Raw genomic sequence first — 25,983 nt, 5'->3', positions numbered from 1 at the left:
TACTAGACAGGATTTGTTGTCAATTTAACTTTTCGTACTGTCGTACTTTTCAGGTTCTTTAAGGACTCATACCAAATATCTTCCAGTCAGGAGTCCTTTTCATAATTTCCCACAATTCTGTGTGTCTGTCCTGCTGATAAACACACTGGTAAAGCTCTCCTAGCCTGTAACGTGTACTGAGTAGAGAACGGGTTGCACCCATGGTGGACGTATCAAATGACTACCGACTCAAACATGGCACCAATTCACTTGAATGAAAATTGGCGCATAAAATGTGTAGCTTCTGTGTTGTGGAGCCCACTGCACATACATATTTCCCCAACTGGCCCACGTGTTTCTACTCGGCCTATGGACTTTAATTTGGGATGATGTCACACAAATCATTGTTTTATGCTCTGGGAAAATGTTACAAATATAAATCTTTTTTATGGATTACTCATAAATAATCCAAGAGCATTATTTGACCTTTGATTGCTGTTTGAGGTGTCCTGACAGTTTTACGGACTTCACATAATAGAGGTATATGGGGAAATTATTTTCTTTCACTGCAATATTACGAGTGCCCCCCAGGGGAAATTAGCACCAAGACTGAGTTACTCAGCATCATATCAAAAGTTCTTTTAGTAAATCTGTGGTTGTACCACATGAACTAGTTCTTAAATAGAGATGTATTTTTTGCTCAATATTTACCCAGTAGCTGCCTTTGTAGCTAACAACTGTATGCTAACAACCCAGTAGCTGATATGTAGCTAACAACTGAACCAATGGACAAAGCTAAAGATAGTTTGCAACATCACAAGATGAAACATAACTTCCAAAAGCAACATAATAACAATTACTTTTTTTTTACATGCATTTCTTTTGACTGGTCCTTCTTGCTAAATATTTTATTTCCCATGTAACTTAGGAACAACTTTACACACAATCTTTGTAAATCAAACAGCTGGGGCAGCCCAATTCAGAGGTGAAAGTACAATTTCCCTTCAAAGATACACCTTATTTACAGTGAGATTAGAGTCATATGTTAGAAAACTCCTTCCCACAAAGCATTGCTTTGGCCTCAGACATCCAGTGTCTGTGAGGTGCTAAACATTGCTGAGGTCTGGAAAGTATTCTGCCGCCATTAAAAATCCGTTGCAGCCTGATTCACTTGCAAATTTGTGAAATTGATTTGGTGTGTTGCAGACAGTCCACAAATTGCATGTAAAGTGTGAAAAAAAGTGTATAAAAAATGTGAGATGAACTGATCGAGAAGATCAAATGATATACAACTGCAACAGATGGTGTGAAATTGATTTTTAGGGGCATTTGAAAAATGATTCAGCACTGTTTAATACAGTAATACAGCAAGACCACAACTCAATCTCTCTACACATTTTCCATGAAAAACTTTTGAAAGGCTATTACTTTAAAAAACATGGTGGTATTCAAAGTCATTATATCTGTGTTTGGTTTTCAAGACTAATTGGCAACATGGCTTTGTCAATAAACTTGGGACTGATTGGGAGATTGTGCCATAACTCACTCCTTGCTGTCTATGCTTTAAGTTTCAGAAAGAGGACTAAGGTCAATGAGTGCTAAGTTGGTCCAAGAATGTTAATAGGTCATAATCATCTCTGTATTTTCAGACAAATCTGATAAAAAAGGCCACTGCGCTGGCTGACCTCTGATTTTCTGATTTGGTTTACAGGCGGCTTTGCCCAGACTTGGCAGCCCTTGACAATGAGCGAACTGTAATAAGAATGATCTGACATGAGTATAAATACTTTCCATGGGTAATTGACCCTTTTCCTGGACCCACACGCTCCAAGATCAAAAGGCTACATCCTCTGGACTCCAAGAGCCACTGATTAAACACATTTCAGAGGTATTTCCCTTTCATTTCATTTCAAGGGCAGATCTGGCAAAGGCATACAAGATGTGTTTCATTAAGTTGTATCTTGAAATATAGTCCCTTGTGTGTGTGTGTGTGTGTACAGTAAGTGAAAAATACTACAGTATGCTGATGTGTGTGCACATGTGTTGGTCTGTCTATGTGGTGCACTTTTCTGGCTGGTGAGGGGAAGTCATGTGGCGCGTTGCCAGCCAAGTCTCTGCGTTTCTCAAGAAAGACAAGTGGCATTGTTCCAGGAGCAGATACCAGCTTTACTGCCAAATCCCTGCCGGCTGGACTGAAATTTCAGCCATGTAAAGAGAGCAGGAGTGGAGCGGGGCCTGACAAAAGATGACATTGGCTTGTAAGTTTTAGGCGATGACGCTCATGGGGATTCCATTATGTGGCTGTCACACAGCATTAGGCGGGACAGCAAACACTTTCATGTGTGGATTACCATTTAGCCATTGGAGATAATAGATATTTGCCTTAGCTAATCCATTCCTCTATTGATTTTTTTTTTCCCTTTTAATAACTTCTTGCAAGCATGCAAATTTTAATAAGTGCAAGAATGCTGACATGTAAGAAGCTGGAACAAAAGGCAGTTTTTGGACACAGATAAATTCTTTTACTTTTCCATACAATTATATACGATCATTTTGACAACCATATTTCTTTCAAATGCCATATATATTTAATAAACTACAGAAAATATATTACAGAAACTAAATTGTTAATCTAGAGAGATGAAAGTGGAGAAAATAATCTTCATTCAATACCATGCTGAGAAGTTAGATGGTGAATAGTCGTGTCTCGGTTATAATTTTGTCCATTACGTCATTGTTAAGATACAGTAGTTCTCATACCATACTCATACTTTTTTTTACATTCATATCTTTTTTTAAATATTCATCTGTTCAGTGAGAAACTATGAACTTGTGGTAGAGTGCAACAAACAGGCTTAACATATTTGGAAAGTGTTGAAAGACACACTACATCTTTGTTGGTTTTAGTATTTTCATGGGATTTGTAAACAGTAAGAATATATAGAATATCACCAGCCTTATCCTTTAATCTACTATTTAAATATTTTACACAAAACTCTCTCTCTTTTTAATTTTTTTTGTATTGCTTTATTTATAAGACAGAAGTACAAGTCATAATAAAGCTGATAATACCACCAGTAACATCAAAATAAATCTTTACTGGCGTCCCCTTTGTATTCCCCACCAACCGGTTACCCTCACCACTAGAAAGGCTAAAGTGAAAACCTTAACAACACAACTTCAATATAGATCAGCCATGATATCACATTTAAAGTTTATGGGTAAATAAAGATGATACTACTTAAAAATATAATATAATATAAAATAGGGAACAGAAATAGGACATTTTCTGAAGCAATTTCTTTCATGTTTGTATATGTTAAAAAGCTAAAACAAAAATTAAGAAAAAGTTCCTAGGATGGTAAGAGATGGAGGTGCACTCAGACGTTTGGTGTCTGTGGGCTCTTCGTCCTCGGCTTCGGCACAGGTGAAGGTTTTCCTGCAGCCTCTGTGGATAGCTGTGCGGACCGGTTTTCAGTCTGCGCTTCAGGCTGAGAAACGTTCTCGTAACATGCTCCGGGTGAAGAGTTGTGTCTCGGGGTTGGAGAGTCCTCAGTTAGGTGCATAGTCTCATACTGTGGGCTGATAGAGTCAGGCACCCGCTTGCTTAGAGCAAGCATCCTCATCTCCCCTTCATCCATGCGTCGCATTTTGGTTTTGTTGCGTACGTGGCAGCGACATAATACGATGATTATGATGAGCAAGAACAGAATCAAACCCACTGCTCCTGCCAGCACTGCGACAACAGCTTTGGATTTAAAACAGATTGTTGTTGGTGGTGGTGTACCTTTACATGTTGGGCGGACAGTGTCACTCTTTTCCTTGCTGACTTTGTTTGCCACACTACATGTAAAGCTCATCTCCCCTTTCAGCTGAGCCAGCGATATGCTCAGCGTTGGTCTTGTTTCGCTGGTTAAGGTCTTTTCGTTGATTGTCCAGGAGAACATCCAACCCTGAGGTTTAGCGTGGCACATGAGATTAACAGCACTAGACTTGTAGTCACACATGTAGGTGAGTTGAGGTTTTGATACCTTGTCCATCATACAGAGACGACCAGTCCACGCCTTAGCCAGTGTACCGTTGGGATCCAACAACTTTGCTTGGTAAGCCCCTGCACTTGAGAATTGCAGGTTCTTCAGCAAAAGAGATCCGCTTGCAGATATGTCCTCCGGCTTTCCAATGGACACTCTGCCTTGTTGTCTGTACAGAATGATCGTGCTATTATGAGTCCATCTCAGCACATGTGAGTTTGCCAGTTCCTCGTAGACAAACGGCAGAGTCAGACTCTGTCCGACTACAGCATATATATCACAAGTGTCTTTGTTTGCTGCTGTGAGGTTGATGAATCCCGACAGAATGATGACACCGAGTGTGGCAGCAAAAAACGCCATGATATACAGGGGTAGACCAAGGTATCCGTATCGCAATCGATGGACCGTAACAATCGCCTTCTTTAGTTTAATCTTTGATCGTCGAGAAGCGGTCCTGTCAAGATGAGTCGTTACAACAGGACAGAAAGGACAGACTTTGAGCCCTTCAAGAGAAGTGAATCTTGAGCGGGAAGGACACTTTATTAGTCAAGCGTCTGCTTTCAGTTCTCTGAACATGACAAAAAGCCTCGTCACCGTCATTGCGGAAACTAACATTTTCTGCCCCTGTGAAGAAATCACAGGAATATATATTTAGAAACCTGTGTCTTACCTCGCAAGTCACTGCAACAAGCAGGACCTGATGGTAAAAGAATTGTGGTAAAAACATTGCTAAATAAACTCTAGTTGAGTTAGTTTTGCTGTATTGTGAAATGCAGCTTGTCTATATCCTGTTTATGGTTTGTTAATTTTAGAGTTGGTGAGGCTGACATACATAAATGAGGAAAAAATAACAAGAAGAATAGAGAAAAGTGAAAAGGTTTGGAAAAGGGGTTGGGTTAGGTTTTGGCTATATATGTATCGTCTGTTCTTTTGAATAACTCATAATGAACAACTCTACATGCTGTGTTGTGCAAACAGAACGCAGGCACCAATACACAGTTTAATATATCAGCATGTTTAGAGACAAACTATATTAAGTTACTGAAATATTATAAAAGGAGTTCCAATATTTATCATCAGTCAGATATTTCCCTGCTGGCTTTTGCATTATTCATCCCGGTTATTGTTTTTTTGCCTGTCGAAGAATACAAATGACTTTTATTTGTCACCTCTAAATTGGTTTAGAAAGGGCTGCCTTCTCTGATAAAGCAATTGAATAAAGAGAGGCCACCACCTCCTCTAAATATCTGTTGCAAATGCTTTTGTTTTGGTGCCTTCAGTGGAGCTGCTCAACTAGAGGGTGTGTTTTGTAATTAGATATGGGGCTATGCAGTCAATTAAAAATGTAATTAAATAATTTCAATAAATCTCCTCATGAGAGAAGAGCTGTTGTACAGAAAGCCGCACAACAGTGTTTTACTTTTAACTAACCATAAATAAGGCTGCAGCCAAACCCAGTTGACCTCATTTGGCTCGGTGGTTTTAATCCAAAAAGTCTCCAAGTGGGACATTATATTTCGTGTTTTAATTTGCTGGATCTGAAACTGAGTTTTTTCATGTTCGCAAATCAAACAATTAGCTCTTGAAATGTACCTCAATCGTCATAATCAAGTAAGCTCTCTATAAATCCCCTTCAGCACTTCCAGTAAAGTGGAGTCATTGTTCAGTTAGTCTAGAAATACCCTTGTCATTCTATAATTCATGGCAACACTAGAATCAGTTTATTTTACACCCCACAACTATAATTTCATGCAATTAGCAGTGATTCACAATCTCTCTGTAACTCTCAGCACCTTCAAAGATACCCATAGCAAGAAGAACCACCTGTTTTCTTGTTTGTTTCACCGACATTACACTTTTTCCTACCCTGAGGGAATGGATTGATGGAGGGGGCGTACGGAGAGTTGAATGCGATGGATTCCTAGTTTAAAATGTTGTAAAGATTATATCTCCAAGAATTCTCTTTGCCCGCTCACAAATAAGAACATGTGTTTAATGTGCATGTGTGTGCGCTGAGCTGAAAGCCACAGGTATATGCAGGGAAAAAGCAGAACAGACATATGGCGTGCTTATGTTTTATATCATAGCTGACATGACCCAGAGGAGGTCTCTATTCCCAACACTTCCTTTTTTTTCTTATCTTTTTTTTTATCAAATTCTGCAATATGGGACCTTGCAACAAAAACTTGCATTGCAATGCAATGACAGTTGTGAGCTGGAAGAGTTTAAGAATCTAGCTTTCACATTCCCCGTCTCAGCACACACTGCAGTTGTGTAAATAGGCCATTAAATAATGGTCCATCTTCCCATTAACTGTTTCCCCGTGGTTCTTTATCATAAAACAAACACTTTTCACTAATAAATCACTGCTATAAAGAAAATTGCTCTTTGGGAGAACAACATTCGGATTCTGAGTGGCTTTAGGGGTTGAATATCTCCCAAAATGCAGGGAAGTTGATCATTATTGCGCCATTTTTCGTTTTACTTCTGTAACTCTGTGCATTGTGTTTGAAATACAACTGTATATGCAAGCCAACTTTCATCTTTAACTTATTTACGTCAATATCTAATAAACCATGTAGAAATGCATACCCCTCTCTAGTTTCCCAAAGGTAAAAATGCCCTGCAATGTTCATCCAATGTCAAGTGGACGCATAACCTCATAGCAAGTGTTTCATTTCAAATTCAAAGTGCTGGAAGAGAGCCAAAACAAGGGAAATATATCACTGTCCTAATACTTACAGCCTGCAGAGCATGAAGATAAATCCTAGAAAGATCTAAATCAACCACAGTCTGCATCATGTTAACCTACAAATGCTTTTCCAATTCACAATCTATGGAAACTCAAAGAGCCTTTATAAAACGTTAAAAACCTTATCAATGATGAGGCTTCTTTAGAGACATGATTTGCAACATAAGTGCATTTTATAGTGAAATATAGCAACACACTAGGCTGTTAGACTGAAAATTTTGGATTGGGCCACATCTGTGATTATCTCTTACAATGGTGTCCTGATTCTGTTCACTTCTGCTCCCGTTATTCGCTGTGTTTCCTGTCCTCCTCTCGTATGCAGAAGTATTTCCTCAGAGAAAGAGGAACCAAGTTGTAGTGTAGATGAACTTGTGTCTGATGCCATAGTGACATCATGTGACACAGTGCCTGATGTCAAGGCAAGAGTTTCCATGTTCAGGATGCAATGGTTTAGCAGCAGATAGTGTTGGAGCTCTTGGAAGCTTTAGGGAAACAATGATCAAGTAGGCCTAATTAGTATTAATAATCATCCAGGGCATTATGAAATGATGTAGCTTATGATGACTGCAATCATTGCCAAGGGCCCAAAGTCACTATGATTTTATGCAAAAAGTACACTTTGCCAAATCAAACCCAAAACCTTTTATCATCCATTCTGATCCCCTTCTGTAATATGCCCTCTTAATTGGCTACAAAGTAAGGTCTGAATAGACCGGGCATGGGTTAATTGGCCCCAGTTCCTGGTCCCTGAAGCCTTCCGGCAGGGAGCCTGTCTGCCTAGCTGATGTTTAATTCAGGGGCCCAGATGGAGGCGTAGCAGCCTGACTGTGAGATCCCTGACTCACACTTTTACCAGACGTGGCTGTGGCTCTGGATGGCCCCGGGGGGTCGAAGGAGGTCCGGCTGGCCCCTCCTGTTCTCCAAAGTCAATATAATTGGGGACAGTAATATCACTCTGAGCCTCGGAAGTACTTTGAAGTGGATGAACAGATGCTTTCTATGGGCCATGGCCACACCAACATTTATAATTAATCAAAATCAATATATTGAAATGGAGGCAAAGGCCAAGGTCACACTATATGACTTTAAAAGTCACCAGAACGCTTTACTGTTCACACTACACAACTTGCTTTCTGTCAGTCTGGAGTTTTGAAGTGGTCGTTTTCACACTCCATGACTGACCAGCAACAGGGGGGCCACACACTAAAATATATTTCATTGCACTCTCATTAGATGTAGCTCCCTGACAGGCTCCCTGACAATTACAATTATTAAGCATGTTAGATATTTGGAATTTGTCTGCAATGCACCTATCGATTGCGTCATCGTACAGTTCAGACATACCATTTCAGCGAAGATGTGGATTTGCCTCTGATCTGCAGATTTGGTCCAGGAGCACTAAAGTAATCGTGAACTAAGCATATGATAATCTTCGTATAACCTTTTTGACCTTTGATGCACAAATTAGGCAATTTACTTGCAAACCGTCTTCACAGTGCTGACATTTGAGGATGGAAGCGAACATATTTTGTTTGTTGCAACATCTTATTTTGGATAGCCTGCTCTCCAAAAGTATAATCTACGTCACAGAAGGGGGCAGGTTTATAGTCAGTTGTGAGACAGTAGTTTGTGGTATATTTCTCAAAGAAATGCGGTGGGCTAGCACTAGCATGTTGCTGGCTAGCTAACATGTTGCTGGCTAGCTAACATGTTGTTGGCTAGCTAACATGTTGCTGGCTAGCTAACATGTTGTTGGCTAGCTAACATGTTGCTGGCTAGCCTACATGTTACCGGTTATCTTACCAGTCACAGTAGCTTTCCAACATAGTAATGCATCACCAAGCTATATCACGATAAGGTGCATATTTATTTCACAGATTAAAAAAATTAAAGACTGCATCCTTTGTTTGCGTTAAATTACGGAAGAACTCACACTCTCAGGCCAGCAATTTACAACATAGAAACACATGGCCAAAGATCATTCTTAATTTTCTGAGTGGAAGTGCACTCCAGTCAAATCATCCAAAGAGTAATCTCATCAGCGTGTGCACACAACAATCATTTTAGCCCTTTTACCTGCATGGCCCTGCATAATTCCTTGCAGCTCAATCCCATTAATCTTGTCATTCATTTGAAACCCAAGTGATAATGTACTAAACTTGTATCGCCTTCACATCCTGTTCACTCTGGCTGAAGGTATAGACTTAGGGGACCATAGTTACTGAGTAATCCACTTTAGTAAAAGTAAATATCTCATGTGTGCTACCAAGACTTCAAAAATAAGAGCTTTGTTCTTGGCTTGGCAACCTCTGAAGTTTGATCCATGGCCAGGGCTGGAGCAAAGTCAGCTAAATCCAAAGGGAAATTGTACATCGCACGAAAATGTTTACCTCCGCCTTGGGTACCGTCCAGGAAAATTGTATCTATAAAAAAAAAATCTCCTTTCCATATGTAAGGTCTGCATTCACCACAGCCTGTACTGTTTTTCTCAGTGTGAGTGATTTGAGAAACATACTTTTATTTGGCTGTGGGTATTTTGGGTGTTTGTTTCTGGAAGTATAGCCGACGTATGTTGCAGAGTACTGTTCCGTGTCTTTGGCAATGCTGTAGTTTGTCATGATGTCTCGTGTAAAATGAGCTCTCCATATATTCAATCCAGGCTACAGAAGTACAAGGACACAATTTGTCAGACTTTTAGGTCAACAGAGACATTTTTCAGATGTACATCATTTTTATGTCCAATCTCATCCGGCAGAACTCCATTATATTTTCTCTATCCTCCCTTGGTGACATTAATGCATGTTTGAATGCTTTCACAGATCACAGTCCCTGCAACTTAAAGTCACTCCCACTACTTCCCCAAAATGGTTGTAGAGACAAAAGCCAGACCTTTTTCTTTTGACAGAGTTCAAGAGATCACCATTTATATTTCCTCTTGCATTACATGGGTTTCTAAATTGTCTGGTTTTGGTGGTGCTGGTGGTAGTGGGGGATACTGCGCTTTAAACACAATATAGGCTGGGGCTTATCATTGTTGATGCCACCGAGGAGGAAGCCGCTTATATCATCCTTTGTTTTGCTCTAGTCCAGCTGTTTTTGCTCACTGGGTTGACCAGTTATCTGCTGATGCTGAGAATCTTTGATGTATGCAGGGAGGCACGGTATAGAGGGGAATCACTCTGGCACCGATGACCCCAAAACCCACCTCCCAACAGCCAGCTGGAGTTCAAGTTCAAACAACTAAGGAAGATTGTTTTTGTTTCCCCTTTTCCTTTTTTTTTATGGCTGCAGGGCAACTGTTCTCTGGTGTCTTACTAGCCAATGAAAACTGAGTAGGATATTTAGGTGAGGCATTTTGTGGCTGACAATAAGCTCCAGACATGAATAACTCACCATGAAGTTAATGTATTTGTGTATAATTGAGTCTAATCAGAAAAGTGAAATTCCTTACTATTGTAAATTTATACCAAAACAAGCCTTTAAAACACATTTAATGGAACATGTTTAGGTCCTTAAAGCCAACACGAGAAATTCTGTTAAAACAAGGGTTGTTCAACAGCTGGAGCGAATGAACAAACACTTGTTTTCAAAGATTTCATCACAGATGACCTCATTTGTATTTGCCTGAAGGTCATCCTGTGTTCTGCACTTTGCTTTTATGACCAATGAACTGTTAATCCACCACAGATGAAGCATCCAACTTGTTCCAGGGTCTTTCCTTTTGGTTCCTGTCTGTTAACAATGCTACTCAAACTGAATGTTATAATAAAAGGCCATTCTTCTGCCCAGTGATTTTGGCTTTTGTTTCTTTTCATCTCCCCTTTTATTCCTCTGGCGCTGCACTTGTTTTGTGAGTGTAAAAGCCCAAGCCTTCTCTTCCAATTCAATGGCTTTGTTTATATATCATTTTATATTGCACAACACATGTTTACTGAGCAATATCCATCAGATATGTAATGTATGTAATTATGTACCTGCAGATCATTTCTGTCAAGCTGTGGAAGTTTTCTAAAAGAATCAAGAAAAAACACGCAACAGCACGATCAGTGATAAAGTGATAAAGGGTGTGATGGTATACATCAGGAAACCTGTGATTACATGCTTGTATATCTGTTTAAGTGACTTGAACAAGCTAATATGCAGTGTGGGTCAGACGAGTCGAAATAGACACAGTACCCGGCTGTAAATCACTACACAGCTGGAGGTGAGGAATAGCAGCCTGACTAAGCACAATGACAAATGGACAGTTTCATCATGTTGACAACCTACAATTGTAAGATCTATTGAACTCAAGTGTCTGGGACGACTGCTTTGCCGACAAGCTAGCTGAGAAAATGAGAAAATCCTTTCAAAATTGTCCTGCTGTAATTTATACAGTCCTCCTGAGACCCAGGGGAAGAAAAAAAAGTTTAATATATTTATTTATTTTTTATAAATTAAGTGTTGGGGTGGTAAAAAACACATTTTTTGCAACGATTTTTTCTTCTCTTCCGTCTTAAATGTACCACCTTAACTGTGCCAGTCTTTAGACCGTCCCGGTTACCGGCCTCACCCCGCCCCTCTTCGCTTGCCGCTACTGAGGGAATCCTTTTTCTTTTGCTCCGCAGAGTTTAGAAATTAAAATATGCTTAAATTCAGCGGGAAAGCAAGAAAACAATAACACAAATACACGATTATAAACGTATTTGTAATACGTCAAACACAAACATAAAAACAAAAAAAACGTGTATAATCAACGTATACGTGTTTAATCAACGTATGCGGGAATCAACGTATTTGTAATACGTCAAACACAAACATAATCAGGGAGGAGATACGTTTCTGGTCAAACGTAATTGAGAATGCATATCAGTTCTGGGGGAATGTAATTTTTAGGAGACAGGGTTGATCATAGCTACCTCTGTTCATTGTCCAAAATCCATACACAAAATTAAATGAGAAATTCTTTGTTGCTGTCGTAGATAAATGTGGGCTGCTGAATGTTACCTAAGAAAAGTACTGCACTATAATTCTTGTATAACCCACATCAATTTGTATGTAATCTACGTAATCGTGAGCCAGGACAGGTGACATAGTATGAAAAGCTATAAAGGTCAAATACACAGGACTTTCACCCCGGGGACTCGTGATTTATTTGTCACGTAACTACCGTACTTAAGTAACGCCATTTCCATAGTTATTGTCACAAAAAAAAACTATATTTTCCTAATCCTAACCGGTAGTTTTATTGACCTAAAGTTAACAAAGACTTTCAAACATGTGATGCCATACCAGATTTTTTTCTTGAGCAGGCTCATTGATTGCATTCGTAGGAAAATGCACACAAAAAAATACCAAAATGACTTATCGTTAGATATCATACAAACCATTGAATGAGGAAACCTTTTGACATGCTGCATTTCTTGGCAAACGGAGCGAGGCACTGAAACTCCCTTTAGTTGCATGGCAGCCTCACAGTGATGACAAGTCCGATACCTTAGTGGTATCTTTCAGATAATTATATTCTGTTGACACATGTACTGCATGTTACAATTTTTCTCAGCCCTTGACCCATATTCACTATTTGTCTATAGTGCTTTTAGAATAAACATTTAGTGTTGCTTTTAGAATAGTGGAATTGGGATTCCTAAGTCTGAATGTATGTGAGCACAAAGATATTGAAGACAAAGTGAAACTATTTGCTGAAGCTTTAGATGTGCAACAAAATCAACAAACATGCATTCAAAGCACAAGATAAACACAACAGTGGCTGTATAGCACAGTGACAGATTTTTAAATGCCATGAGCTACGTCTGTATGTCAGGCCATTTATCAGGCTCGATTCCTTTCTTCTGCCTCCGCCTGGCTTGGATTAGGTCACATGACGACAGGATGCCATATTCTCCACCATCTTTGAATCGCTTAAAGCCTTTGATGTGGGTTCAGATGTGAGAAAAGATCAAGAGATCAAAAACCTACTTGCATCCAAGAGATAAAGCTGTCGGTCGTGTCTTTCAGTTGAATCTGACAGATTGATGGAAAGACTATGTTTGTGGTTTGGTGATAAGGTTGCAAGGATTTCAGTGAGACGAGACAGTTTGGCTTGTGCGATGGAAGGGTGTGGTCAAAACTGATGAAATCCACGCAAACGGCTATTTACGTTCGAGAAATTCTCAGCAAAGGGGATAAGCCAAAAGGAAACCACTAATTCTGAAAGTGATTATTCTCCTCCCAATGCTTTGAAGTGTCTGGCCGATGTCTTCTCATGTCTTTAATGTGAGGACAACAAGGATGGAGCCTTTCCAGAGATTAGTTTGTATCAGGTTCAACATCATCTAACCCTCTCAATCTTATGCTGGAAGACATCCAGGCTTTCCTGTTTTTGTTTTGTTTTGGCAAATTTACAGCGCAAGATTAAATATTTTTAATTTGACATGTCATCTTTTATCATTGGTTTCTACAATGAAGAATTTCAAAAGGTCCGAGAAATCAAAATGAACTGTCTTAACTAAAGGTAAATAAAAATTCCCTGAATTTGTCTAACACCCGTGTGCTCTAATATACACACACTTCACAAAAATGTATTTTGTCTTTGATGGTTTATATTCTCAGAAAAGCTAATCTGCATTTTGAGCAATTTTTATCACCAAACCCACAAAGCCGTCGAAACGTCTCCTGTAGAGTACATCTTATCTGAGCAGACCAGAGATTCATTTAGCACAGAGCTTAACTTCAAATGATTTTTGAGAAGGATATGGTGACCAGAGAGAAGGGTTCATCCTTTCTATTCAGTGGTGACACTTTCATGTAGGTTAAACAGCTTACCGCACCATGGTATGGTGCCCTGCCCCTGGCAGCACAGACTTGGCTGTCTGTGGATACAAAGAAAGATAGAAAAGGGGGATTTAATTAAATGCAGGAAGAAGGCCATTCTGTCAGTTCCTTGTAATCCTCCTGCTCCTTAACTCATGGGTTGTAATCGCGCTGCAGCATCGAGCTCGCCAAACATTCCTTGAATACTGCAGCTTCTGTGTTTCGTTGGTGGATAAAGTTAAAAGACGGAGGAAGAGCCAGTTGGCTGCATGAATGTGCTTGAAAGAGGATAGTTCATTGGTCCTTGGCCCAACAGAAAAAGGGAACAGTAGAATTTCCCATTTGGTTTCTTGGAGTACATGAACATGCATGTGTCCACTTTCGTCTTTGCAAATATATTGCATTCTAAAACAAAGATTTTAAAATGGGTGCGAATGTTCAACAACTGTCATTCAGCCCTGTTTGACAACATTGATGGTGAATTGCAGCACATGCCGAATCAAAACACCCCCCAAAAATCAAGACATGATTGGCTCTTTTAAAAGTTACAGATATTACATAATGATACGTTTTGATTGACAGGGGGGCGTGCAAAAGTCAAGACCAAGCTAATTCCTCAACATAGTTCAGCCTTGTGCTGTGCCAGAAGGAGCAGAAGTACAGTAGAGGGGAGAATGTCAAAGTGGATTGTAACTACAAATCACAGAGATAGCCGGCGCACCATTGTCTCTGATAAGCATGCACATGCCATGGGGGACGAGGCCGTAGAACTATTGCTGATCTCATGATACGCTACACTTTTAGTATGCACGTTTGCCAAAAGAGAGCGAAATAGAAAGGGAGGGAGAGTTTGACAAAGAAAAATCCCCTGCTTAGAAAAGCATCATTTAGAAAGCTCACTGCAACACAGACTATTTCTGCCTCGAATAAAATGTATGTTTGCAGAAGATTTTTTTTATTTTTACGGTAGCTGCAGACAGTACATTTTGTATTCAGGTAACAGGAGCATTATTATGAATCTCAAATGAAATTCTCGACATCACATGCCATTTATAGTCAAAACTAATAAATTACAGAAAAGGAATAAAATCCTTCTCTAATCTGGAATAATAATGTAATAAAGGCCAACAATGTGTGTCATATGACCTATCTGAGTGTCGGGCATGGCCGCTAAGTATAGCTTACCAACTACAGGTAACATAGAGTTCAAGGATAATCTGGGGATAGCAGAGGTTTTATAAACTCTCAGCGTGCTTTGTTTGTGATAATATTCACCAAAGCCTTGACAAAATATCGTTTATAGTTACAAAATCAGCCTAGAGCGATTGAAAGTAAATTGGTGTTTTTCTTTGGACAGTGTCGAAGACTACAGCTCTCTGGATACTCAAAATGCAATCAAATTTGACTTGTTTATAAAGGCTTGCAAACTTTTGGCCGATACTACACTGCAAGCTAATGCCTCTGCACTTGCTATGACTCCAGGTCTTTCCATGTGGTGGTGGTGTCGAGGACAGATTGTGGAGCTTGTGAGATGTGGTTATAGGATGTCGATGAGCAAGTAGTACCAAGAGCGAGCAGGACAAACAAACACAGGACCTTCACTCAGAATACTTATTACTTATTATTTCAATTAGTTTAACCCAAACAATCTAAAGCAAAGTAAAATCAAGTTGTTTTGTTGCCTTAACATATCCAAGTACTTTTGTAAGATGTCAAAACATGAACCATGTCTTTACTGCGACCATAGTGGAGGGTCATAGTTTGATGCGTAGGCCCACCTAGTGTGTTAGAAAGTGATGCCTGGGGAGAATTTACCTTAATTGAGATACAGCCTCAGAGGCTGTGCTGTTAGACCGGTTGCCTCACTACCGCCACTCAAAAGGTTGGGTCTTGCTTGGCACTAACCAGTGTGTGTAGCTGTTCCAATACAGTCATAGAAGAAGGGCACCAACTCTTCATTGGAAAGGTGTGGGAGGATATCATTTCAGACTGTTCGGAGATCCAATAAGCACTTTTACTGAATCATACCTTAAATCTATTTGGACAAAAATACCCTATTTTTTCCTCCATTATGACAACCATTGCAAGATGTTTACTCATGCAGTCGCTGATGAACCACTCAACAAACACTTTCTTTATTTACATCCCAATTTTGCCAAACTGCCAACTTTTTGTGGCTTCTGTGGGGGACCCGTGTAAATATAGAGCTATTATTTACATATTTCCTGCCAGTCATCTCACAGTCTTAACCAAAACACTGTTGGTCTGCTTGCTGCTGATTTGTTTCCTGTTGGTATGAACGATATAAGCGTTTCTTATGGGGATCAATGGTGCTGGGCCAGCTGAAAGCACTAACTCCGAGTGGAAAACATTCTAGGGACTGAATCATTTTGTGGCACAATCAGACCCGAAGGGAGTGTTGTTGATTATGTCTACGCTGCATATTCACTGACAAACACTGCTGAGTCGGAATTTTGATAGGCGACTCAAAGATTTATGGGATGCTACATATCTTACACAAGCATATTTAACAGAAGAAACATGCTCCATAAGCTGGTTGATTAGCAAGAAAACTTGGCAGGATGTATTGAACTCAACACAGCTGGTGGCAGTTTAAGATCCAGCCTTACTTTGCACAAAGTCATCTTGAAGCATAACAATAAAATGGATAGCAGGGTTTTCCCTCAGTTTTCAGTGTCCTGACCCGGTGAATTAAGACTGAGAGCCAGTGAAACTGTGGCCTGACCCTCACCGCTCCAATAAAAGTCAAATGTTATCTGGCTCTTAAGCTCGGCCCTGCGAGATCCTTCCACTTCCATGTTTACAGGTACATTGACCCTGCTCTGACCTTGCAGACATTTGGTGAGTAGCCTTAAGTTACATCAGGTCAAGAGTGTGGAAAGGAAGATGGGTCAAAGGTCAGCTTGTTGATTTCATGCTGTAATTTAGACTGCCACACGCATATTATGATTGGAGACAACCAGAAAGTAAACTTTAAGCAAGCTTGTGTCTGATTCTTTTTCTTTACCACGGCTCAGAATGGCATGTGACCCACCATGTGTAGAACTGTAGCTTATCTATAAGCAAATGAATGAGGTCACAAAGATGCTGTGACAGGGTCCCACTGGAGAGAAGCTAATCTGAAACACTTTTCCATTAGTTAGCACATTTATCTCTAACGCTGTTCCTCTTTTAAAGTATTTTGATCTGTGTACCTTGACAGGAAGATAAATAATAGTCTAGACGTTTTGCAAACTTCTGAAGCACAGAGTTGTCCACCCATCTAACAGTGTTTAAGATGATCAGGAATGAAGGTGTGGTAAAAAAGTGGGTGCATTTTATTTATTTGTTTTACACACAGTATATCATTGCAGAAAGACCCTTCTGTTTGTCTTCTCAGTGACACTGAAATACGCTGTGGGTAAATAATAAAAGTGCATCCTGACCATCTTCAAAACATGTGTGTAGTGTTGCAGTGCTATCAATATGTCAAACCTGACACTGATCTATAAATCGTACGATACACATTTACCGATGCGTCAATAATAAATCCAGCTTTAGCTGTGTTGTTCAGCCAGAAAATGATGGAATTATAACCATGACCATATTTTGTCATGATGTTTTTTTAACATTTAAAGTCACATTATGTCATTTGTGTATTTTAAAATTGAATTCAACTCATTTTGTAATTAAACAGAGCTTGCATCTTCCTAAAATATCAAAACAATTAAATCAAAACACATGTACACCCCTTGGGGGGGACATCTTTCATTTACAAGAATAAGGCAGTGCACTCAAAGTTCAATTAGATACTCCTCTGGGGATAACAATAAATATCATATTTATATGAAATCTGTGATGCATCTACATACAACGAGACTACTCAACCTGCAGCTGTTTGGGGTGAATTGTCTGTCCCCTGGGACAGACAAATCAATAAGAGCTAAATAAATTAAAGCAAAGAGATATCATTGAATTTGAACCAGATCTGAGCAGCTCTCTAAAGACCTAACCACCCAGAGGCCAACAGCCTCCCACTTTGGCCCACCCTGGACACTTCCTGTTGGGCCACTCCTCTCTCCTTTAGTTTTGGGGAATGCTGGATCTCAGTGGAGTCTAGGAGAGTTGTACTTAGGCAGCCTTGCATGGCGTGATTGTGGCAAATCTTGGAGAAGTGGAAGTGGGTTTGATGTTATCAAAGGTCCTGGTTGGTTGGGGTTGGGATTGGGAGGGTTGGGGTGTCTGGAACGTGGGCAGCAGCCCTCTGTCTAATGACCCTCTGTCGGCTGGTAATTGTTGCCTTGGCTTATGCTCGAGCCTTTGTGCGTTCCAGGAGCCAGCAGTCATGATCAAAGTTGCTCTCAACCTAGCAATACCTTAAGCTCCTCAGTAATAAAAAACAAGGCTCGGTGACAAAGGCCGCTCTAGTTTCACTGTGGATTAAAGCAGCCCTGCAAAGCTCCAGTTACTTTATTGCTATCCCGCGTGGTGCCTTTTGCCCAACAGAACACTGGAATTTCCTCGGCCCGATCAGGAATGAAGTCCCATCTGGATCTGAGCCATGTTGGTTTGCGACTCCTATCCTAATGACCAATGACGGATACTGTGGTCAGCAGAGGGACTTCGGAGCTTTACACAGTATCCCTCTCATTGACAAGATGAATGGAGCTATTCTTTATATCACCTGAGATGGTAGGACACATGCTCTCTCAGTGGGATTACAGATAGATCAAGGCAATCTCATTGGCACTTCAACAAGCAGTTTAGCCATTCCATAGATTCCACTGATACCTAGGGAGGTATGGCGCAAAGGTATATAGATCAGTGGCGGGCCTTGGATTTTCTACCTGGGCCTTCAGTTGATCAGCTGTTCACACTGTGAGTCAGAAATACTGTCTTTTGACTCACAATGTCAGGGTTAATCATGATAAAGGAAGTTCCTGCCAATCTATATATGCTTTTGCGAAAATTGATAATGATCATGTCTGCCATTTTCTATAGGATGTGCCGTGTTCTAGTAAATAATTGCTGTATGCCAGTAACCATATACCCACCTGACTCTTTTTTTTTAATTTGTACTTAATTTTTTCAATTTCCTAGCTTACAATGTGGTGTCTAATGGATGGTGAAGTGATACATATTTCATTACAAAGTGAGAGGCAGGGTGTTGAAACAGTGTAACTGTCCCTTCTCCATACTGTCAGGTGGCCTTGAAAAAGTGACACAACCTTCAACTGCTTCAGCAGAGCTGGACAACAGAGGAGGACTGGGTTGTAACAGGCAACTCCCAAATGGAAATGTGTGTATGAATAAGGGTAAAAGTAGTGCTGACATGTAACATTCACATTCAACCAAATCCTTTTTTAGTCAAAGTTTGAAACTTTCCTTTTCTGCATTTGATTATCTGACTCTCTAAAATTGCTCACCCATCACAAATCTTTCAGTGAAACAAGCCAGTTTTCTCTCGAAGCCCAATAGACTTTCCTTTCCACAGTGTAAACATGTTATTGAAGAAGACATTGCTTTAGCAAACACAGGCTCACTCGCTGGCCATCTGATATGATTGACAGTGGTGGTGTGGGCAGAAGCACCAATTTACAACTCAAAATGTCACACAAATATGCCGCAATACCCTGAGGGTCGTCACGATGTTTCTCTGTGGAATATGGGGTTCATCTGTCTCAAAGTCGTCTATTGTAACCATATACTTTTTGATATCTCCTATGATACTACCGCTGGTGAAGATTGTAAATCATCAAACAATTTCCCAAACTTGTATATAGTAAAGCGTAGTGTACTGTAAGCAATAATAGTTAAAGAGATTGAGTTACAGTAGATAGAGAAAGAGAGGTGATCTGTGAAATGCACTCCATGCATAGATACAGACATAATGTAGACAGTGTACGTCTCCATACCAGCCACAGCACTGGACACCTGTTTTCACTTACACAACATACCAGTATCCACTTGCTTCAGCCAATAAACAGATTGAGTGAATTATTGTCCTGTAAAAGTTGGAACAGTCGGAATGCAATTTTCCTTTTAGTGTTTGTGAATGGAAATCATTTTCCACCTCTCTGCTTTTTGATTTAAAATCTTAACACTTAAAGCCATTTTATGACCATCGCGGTGCGGACATGAACTACACCGAATGGAGACATGAACGGGTTGCTACTTATTTGAATAGAAAACGCAGCACTGATGCCTGCACCAGTCAATCATGGCGATGAGTATGAAACCATCTTAAAAATCATTTTTAAAACTGTGCAAAAGGGAATAATCTGCAAAAATGTCTTTCTTTCTGCTTTTCGGTCAAATCTGAAAGATTGTTCTTGATTATCCCTATAATTAACAAAAGTAAACGCATACAACATTCTGTGATCATCATTCACAGCAGCAGATATGGATGATTTTAAGAATATTCCACAATAACTGCTTTGTTGTGCAATGAGTGGCGCTCTGCTTTCATCTCGCTTGCTTCAGAGCACACGCGATCCATATAGAGCCTGATGTCTTGGTGGGTTTTGTCCCGTCTCACGAGCACTCTGTCAAAACCATCATCGCTCCAGAACAAAAGGCGTAAACAGCCAGCTCTTTGGTATATTTCTGTGTTCGAGTCCTTATGATTTATTATCCAGCTGCCCTCAAATATGTTCCAACTTGGCAGCGACTTCTGCTGAGGATTAGCAGCAGCCGTGGCTAACAGGCAATTGAATATTTATATACTGCTGAGCAGCAGCAAACAAACCCCCTTTTGAGGGTCAGCAGTGTGAGCTGTGAAATTGTGCTATTTATGCGCTTGTTTACACAACTCTTACAATATTTTCATGGTGAACGAATGCAAATTCTATTTCAATCATGGCCTGGCTCACGGGGTTAAGTGGTGACAAAATGCATACGCATAAAGTGCAGAGGGACGAGTCAAACAATCTGTTCTTTGTCCATAAAGGGCTTTGAAATAGGGGTGGTCACCCTCTGGTCAGAAAGCCCACAGCCAATGAGGTCAGTGAAGGCAGCATGATGTTTGCAAACAGCGGACAGGCTTCGCAGCCACAGTGCAGGGATCTTCCTCTAGTCCCTAACCTGAAGGTGTGCGTATTAACTTTGTCTGGCTAATCCTTATGCCATAGAGAATAGAGGAGGATTAAGACCCTAACCCCTTCAGAGAGAGTCAGAAAGGGCCCTTAGCCAGCGCCTCTCTGCTGGAGCTCCTCTCGGACTCATTGTCCCATCACGAAGGCCAGCTGTCAGTGTCCTCGGGAAGACCAGATGAATGAGGAGCCCTTGAGCAGTGCGTCTGCTCCCTCTGTTTACTGAGGGGCCTCTTGCTGTGTAAATCACAACTTCAGGGCAGAAGAGGCTTTGCGCGAGAAAAAAACAACAACATTAAATGATTTTCTTATCTTTAAACAAGACTAAAACTTGCAAGGCGGAATAATTCATTGCTTATTGATCACTTTTAGGTGGCTTCTTAAAATGAATCGTATACTTGCTTGTTCTACAAGTAATTATTGTGATACTATGGCTATAAATATGCTGCTTTTTTTCCATTAGCTTTAACAATCTCCTCTTAACCCTGTCTCCGAGAATTTACGCCTGCTGCCAACGTGTTTTAAGAGAAATGTAATCCCACCTGAATTATATATTTGTTTTAATGATTTTTTTTTCTGGTGTCCTAAACCACGAGAATAAATAACATTCAGAAACAATCTATTTTATTTTGTATCTACAATACAATATCCCCTCATAGCAACTAAAGCATGATTCATGTTTCTTATGTTTAAACACTCAAAGCACTTGGTTAAAGTTAGAAACATCGTAGTTTGGTTAAATATTTAAAAAGGGAAAAATTGACTTGGAACATGAGCCACTATGTGCTTATTATATATATATATATATATATATATACATATATATATATATATATATATATATATATATATATATATATATATATATATATACATACATAAACTCAACACACTGTTAACTCTTTTCAATGAAAGTAGCTTGCAGCAGCGCTCCAAAAGTCCCTAAATCTAGAGAGAAGGTCATCAAGTCAGCAACACAGGCAGCAGGTCCTTCCAAAGGCACTCCCTTAAAATATGCAGTAGTGTTACCTCTAAAATGTATCAAAAGAAAAGCAGGAAAAACATATATTTTTGGTTGAACTGGTCACAACAGTAAACATATGGATAGACGAGTGGTTGCAAGTAGCTTTGTTTATAATTCTGTATTCGCACAATATCTTATCAATATCTGTTCATTTTGTTGTAGTCGTGTGTAGTCCCTTTTTAGATATTGGATTTTATTTCAATGTCAGTGATGAAGGCTTTGCAGCCACTTATTTACTACTTTGTTGACCCTTTCTCAGTTCTACCATACAAGAGAGCAATATTGTAGCTGTCCAAAACCCCCAATATCTCCAACTCGCAAGTTATATGAACGGTTTCACCCGCTCCTATAATTATGGTCTAAATGATATGACGAGAATGCCCTGCGGCATGAGGGGTCACATGCTAAAATGGTTTGGAAACACTGCTCTTTACCCACATGCTTGTACAAAACAAGTTTAATAATTGGGTGTTACGTAGAGATGTAAAGACGGAAAGAGAGAAACAGAGGGCAGGAGGAGATGGAAGGAATTCACATGACTTGGAGCTGAGTCTTGGTACACCTGCAGTGTTTATGGGGGACTGAGAGGGGAATGTTCAACGGTGTGTCCTCTCGGCTCCAACTGTAGGTGGTCCGGTCTTCACACCTGCCTCCTGGACTCGTCAGCCACGCAGCTGCAGCCCGGCACCGTCGCTCACTTAACACCATGTCTCAGGAGTGTTTCTGCATCACAGGTATTCACCCCCTTGGGCTCATATGATGTGGAACCTGCGGGGGCTCCACTGAGTGATCAGTGGTCAAAACACACACACACACACACACACACACACACACACACACACACACACACACACACACTCGCTGAACAGGGTGCCGCTCCGATGTAGGGCGACGGAGCGGCACTCACTGCGATGCTATTGGTGGTCCTCCCTTCCCTTACCTCCTACACTTTTTGCTTGACTTTTCTCACCACTTCACATCTATTGTGCCACCTGAGACCCGGCATGCGCCTGCATGATCAGGCCTCTCGCTGTCGCTCTCTCCAGTTCAACATACGGCCAAGAAAATGCCACCGACGGGAGGATTTCACTAACAGATGTCCTGAGAATTCCCTCACAGTCACCCTACAATCATCCAAGACTGTCAAAGCTCCCATTCATGGTGTCAGCTTGAGATAACAGTAAACTGTTTGGGATTGTGGTAGGCGGTGAGGGGAGTGTCCACCTCATGCAGTTGACTCAGCACTTGCTCGATGGGATAAGTGACGAGGATGGGTAGAAGGACCAGCTGTTTTCCTGGCGGTTACCGCAAAGGTCTGGACCCTGTGGATGAGCCTTACCCATTCTAACCTGACAGTCAGTTGCGCTGTCAACAGCTCTTGGGAATGAGCATGTTCCTTTCATCTTGGAGTCTCCGTGAGATTGGCAGCACCTTCTCATCCCGGCAGCTTCAGTGAATCAGCAACTGTTGCCCGTGGGGCAAAGTTAGCTGATCCTGCATGTTGCAAAATCAGCGAAGAAAGATGTTCATGTATATCTTCATTGAGCTTTCTTTTCACAATTACAATAAAAAGACTAATATCTCCATTAATGATTCTAAAAAAATATGTTATCTTCCACACATTCAGACTAAAGTTACTGGAAAGCGCCTTAAGACCTGTCAGTGACACCTTCAGGATGGTTAACCATGATAGCTCCCCCTCCCCCAGCCAGTCTGCCCACTGTTTCCAGTGCAAGTGCTCTCCATTTGTCTCTGTAGATCAAATGTCCCAGCGACTGCTCTGTTGATCAGCGAGCCTCCTTATAAGGTCTGAGCAGAGAGAGCACAGCCTTGAGAGATCCCTACCAGCCCTTTCCCTTTTATTTACGCAGACTCTGGGTGCACACAAGCATGGAAAATCCACCCTATTAGACTTTCTTCACCAGCTCCAGGAATATTTTTTTGTTACTGTCGAACACCCCGAATGTGGCACAGCCAATCACTGCACTATTTTTTCCCTTCTTATTCTTTCCTCTCAATTTTTGTACCAGACGACGGATACGATTTACACCAAGTTACGTTTTGATTTTTAAACAGGCAGTTGATTCTTTTTTCATTGCCGTTCCATTAAAAAGGGTTGTAAATGCCTGTGTGGGGTTCAGTATTTCAACCATATATGAGATGGCAAATGTCTGACATGTTGCCAAACGCCATAGGAACACTCCGGTCTGTAAGACTTTAACGACTGATTTAATTTCATATACCTTAAATTTAGCTTCACATAGGTCGTTACAGCACAGATCAGAATTCATATTGTGGCAAACGACGAGTCCCTCATAGCATGTGAAGCAGGAATTTCCTACGCTTGAGGGCTGTTAACCTGCATTTTAGGGTTAATCTGTCTGGAAACGGTAATATGGCTTTTTTTCTGCTTAGATTTGGCCATGTGACCGGTTGAGTAAACACATATCCAGAGAGGGCCTTGCGTGAACAGTACCTGCATTCAGCTCAGCAGTTTCCCCTAGTCCTTCTTAAACCACTTGCTCCAACACGTGGTAACATAGCTTACGACATCTATTCTGAAGAGTTTTTAATCTTACTTAAACGTTTTAGAATAAAACAAATCTTACAAGGAATTAAACTCTTTTCTTCTTCTTCTCTTTTTTTGGGCAGACATTTTTTCAGCTCCTCTACAGATAGTTGACATGCTTAAAGGCTCAAACATGCTTAGTTTATTAGTAAAACACTAATAGAACATAAGGTAACGGGATTGTGGGGCTTTGCCGGAGTAGCAGATAATTTGCGGGGACTGTACGTTTTAATTGTCACGATCCAAGTTCCAGTCGACCCCAGCCAATTAAAAATGATGTATGGTTTTAAGTTGAGACGAGTGCTGGCTCTCAGGAAACACACATCCATCACCCTTACAACGCGTTCATTTACCATTTAGGCTGAAGAACGGGTCACTCTGATGAGCTGAAATGGGATACAAACTGAGCGACGTCGTTGTTGTAATGGGGGCTCAAGTTGCATTTAATTGAAAGGTTTTTATTATGCCACTATTTAACCTTCATGGTTTCTTTTTCTGGTCAAGTTCTTTGAGTTGTCATGTGTTCATTTCTACATTTTATGTTGTATGTCATTATAATTGCATTGAGTTTCTGACGATTAATAATAATAATTGGTTTTGTCAAAAACTGAATTTCTCATTGCCACCCAGACTTGGTATCATCTTTCCAGGTTCATTCCTTCTTTGTTTTCAATCCACCACTGTGCATTACCTGCTCAAAGGGAGTCACGATCCTGCGACAGTAAAGCAACATTTTAATTGACAGATTTGATTCTCAGAGTATTATGAGACTCCTAAATTTCCCACCAAATGTAATTAACATGAGAACAGGATCAACATCTTCACCAAACTAGTGAGGCCAGACAAACATGCTTGGCCCAAAGGTGAATTATCATGGCTGGGATGTTTGTCTGCATAGTGGAGACTCGGTCGCTGTGCAAAATGTCTCAGACATGCAGTTATACAGATAATGAGGGAGTGGAGCCGGACAGAGGACAATCAGACGTGTGTGTGTGTGTGTGTGTGTGTGTGTGTGTGTGTGTGTGTGTGTGTGTGTGTGTGTGTGTGTGTGTGTGTGTGTGTGTGAGTGCATCAAGGCTGGCAGACTGCAACCGACGGCAGCCTTCATTGGTCAACACACCTTTATGAATGTATGCTAGGAGGCGCAGAAGCTCCAATACTGCAATTCACTGAGTTGACACATCTGGGTTGGTTACATTTCTCCTGCAAAAAACATAGTTGAACAAGAATGGAAAAATATGCACACATCCATTAAAACGCATACGAGCTGCTTTCCTGCTTCAAGTCTGCTTTTTATAAAGGTGAGTTTACAAGCCCCTTGTGAATGCACCTCAATTCATTAATGTGGGGTAAACCTGTTAGGAAATGCATGCATGTTTCTTTGTATGTTTGCTTGCTAGTAAACTCAGCCAGCCAGTTAGCCAGGCAGGCAGCAAGCAAGGCCCTGGGGCAGCGTGGGTAATTACTGGCAAGTCATGAAGGCCACATGGAATGTTTACTCTACCCCGGGGTCAGCAGGCGTTATGAGAGCTCTTCAAAAAGCCTTGACAAGATTTGCAATGCACCACTTAGTTGTCCCTCTTTATGAGATAATTAGCTTTTCACCATAGCTGGTTTTAAAAAGTTTAGAAGCTTTACTAATATGGGCATCTTTCATAACCTGGAGATAATTGTGTATTCAAAAGGCTCTTCTGCAAATAGGAATATTTTCTCACTTTTCTGTGACTTGGTTACCCGAAACCTCC

At 40.6% G+C, this 25,983-nt stretch overlaps 1 protein-coding gene across 1 annotated transcript; it reads right to left on the bottom strand.

Moving 5' to 3' along the window:
- Positions 1-3,359: 3,359 nt before the first annotated feature.
- LOC306741119 (uncharacterized protein) lies at positions 3,360-4,370 on the bottom strand (the record flags this gene model as incomplete). Its single annotated transcript, XM_079223372.1, has 1 exon — positions 3,360-4,370. The coding sequence occupies one exon, from the start codon at positions 4,368-4,370 to the stop codon at positions 3,360-3,362; it is 1,011 nt and encodes a 336-aa protein (XP_079079498.1).
- Between the last annotated feature and the right edge of the window lie 21,613 nt (positions 4,371-25,983).

This window comes from Taurulus bubalis (genome assembly GCF_910589615.1).
Source record: "Taurulus bubalis genome assembly, chromosome: 9".
In the NCBI taxonomy this organism is placed as follows: domain Eukaryota; kingdom Metazoa; phylum Chordata; class Actinopteri; order Perciformes; family Cottidae; genus Taurulus; species Taurulus bubalis.
Note: the sequence above shows the minus strand (reverse complement) of the source record. Positions and strands in the feature narration are given on the sequence as shown.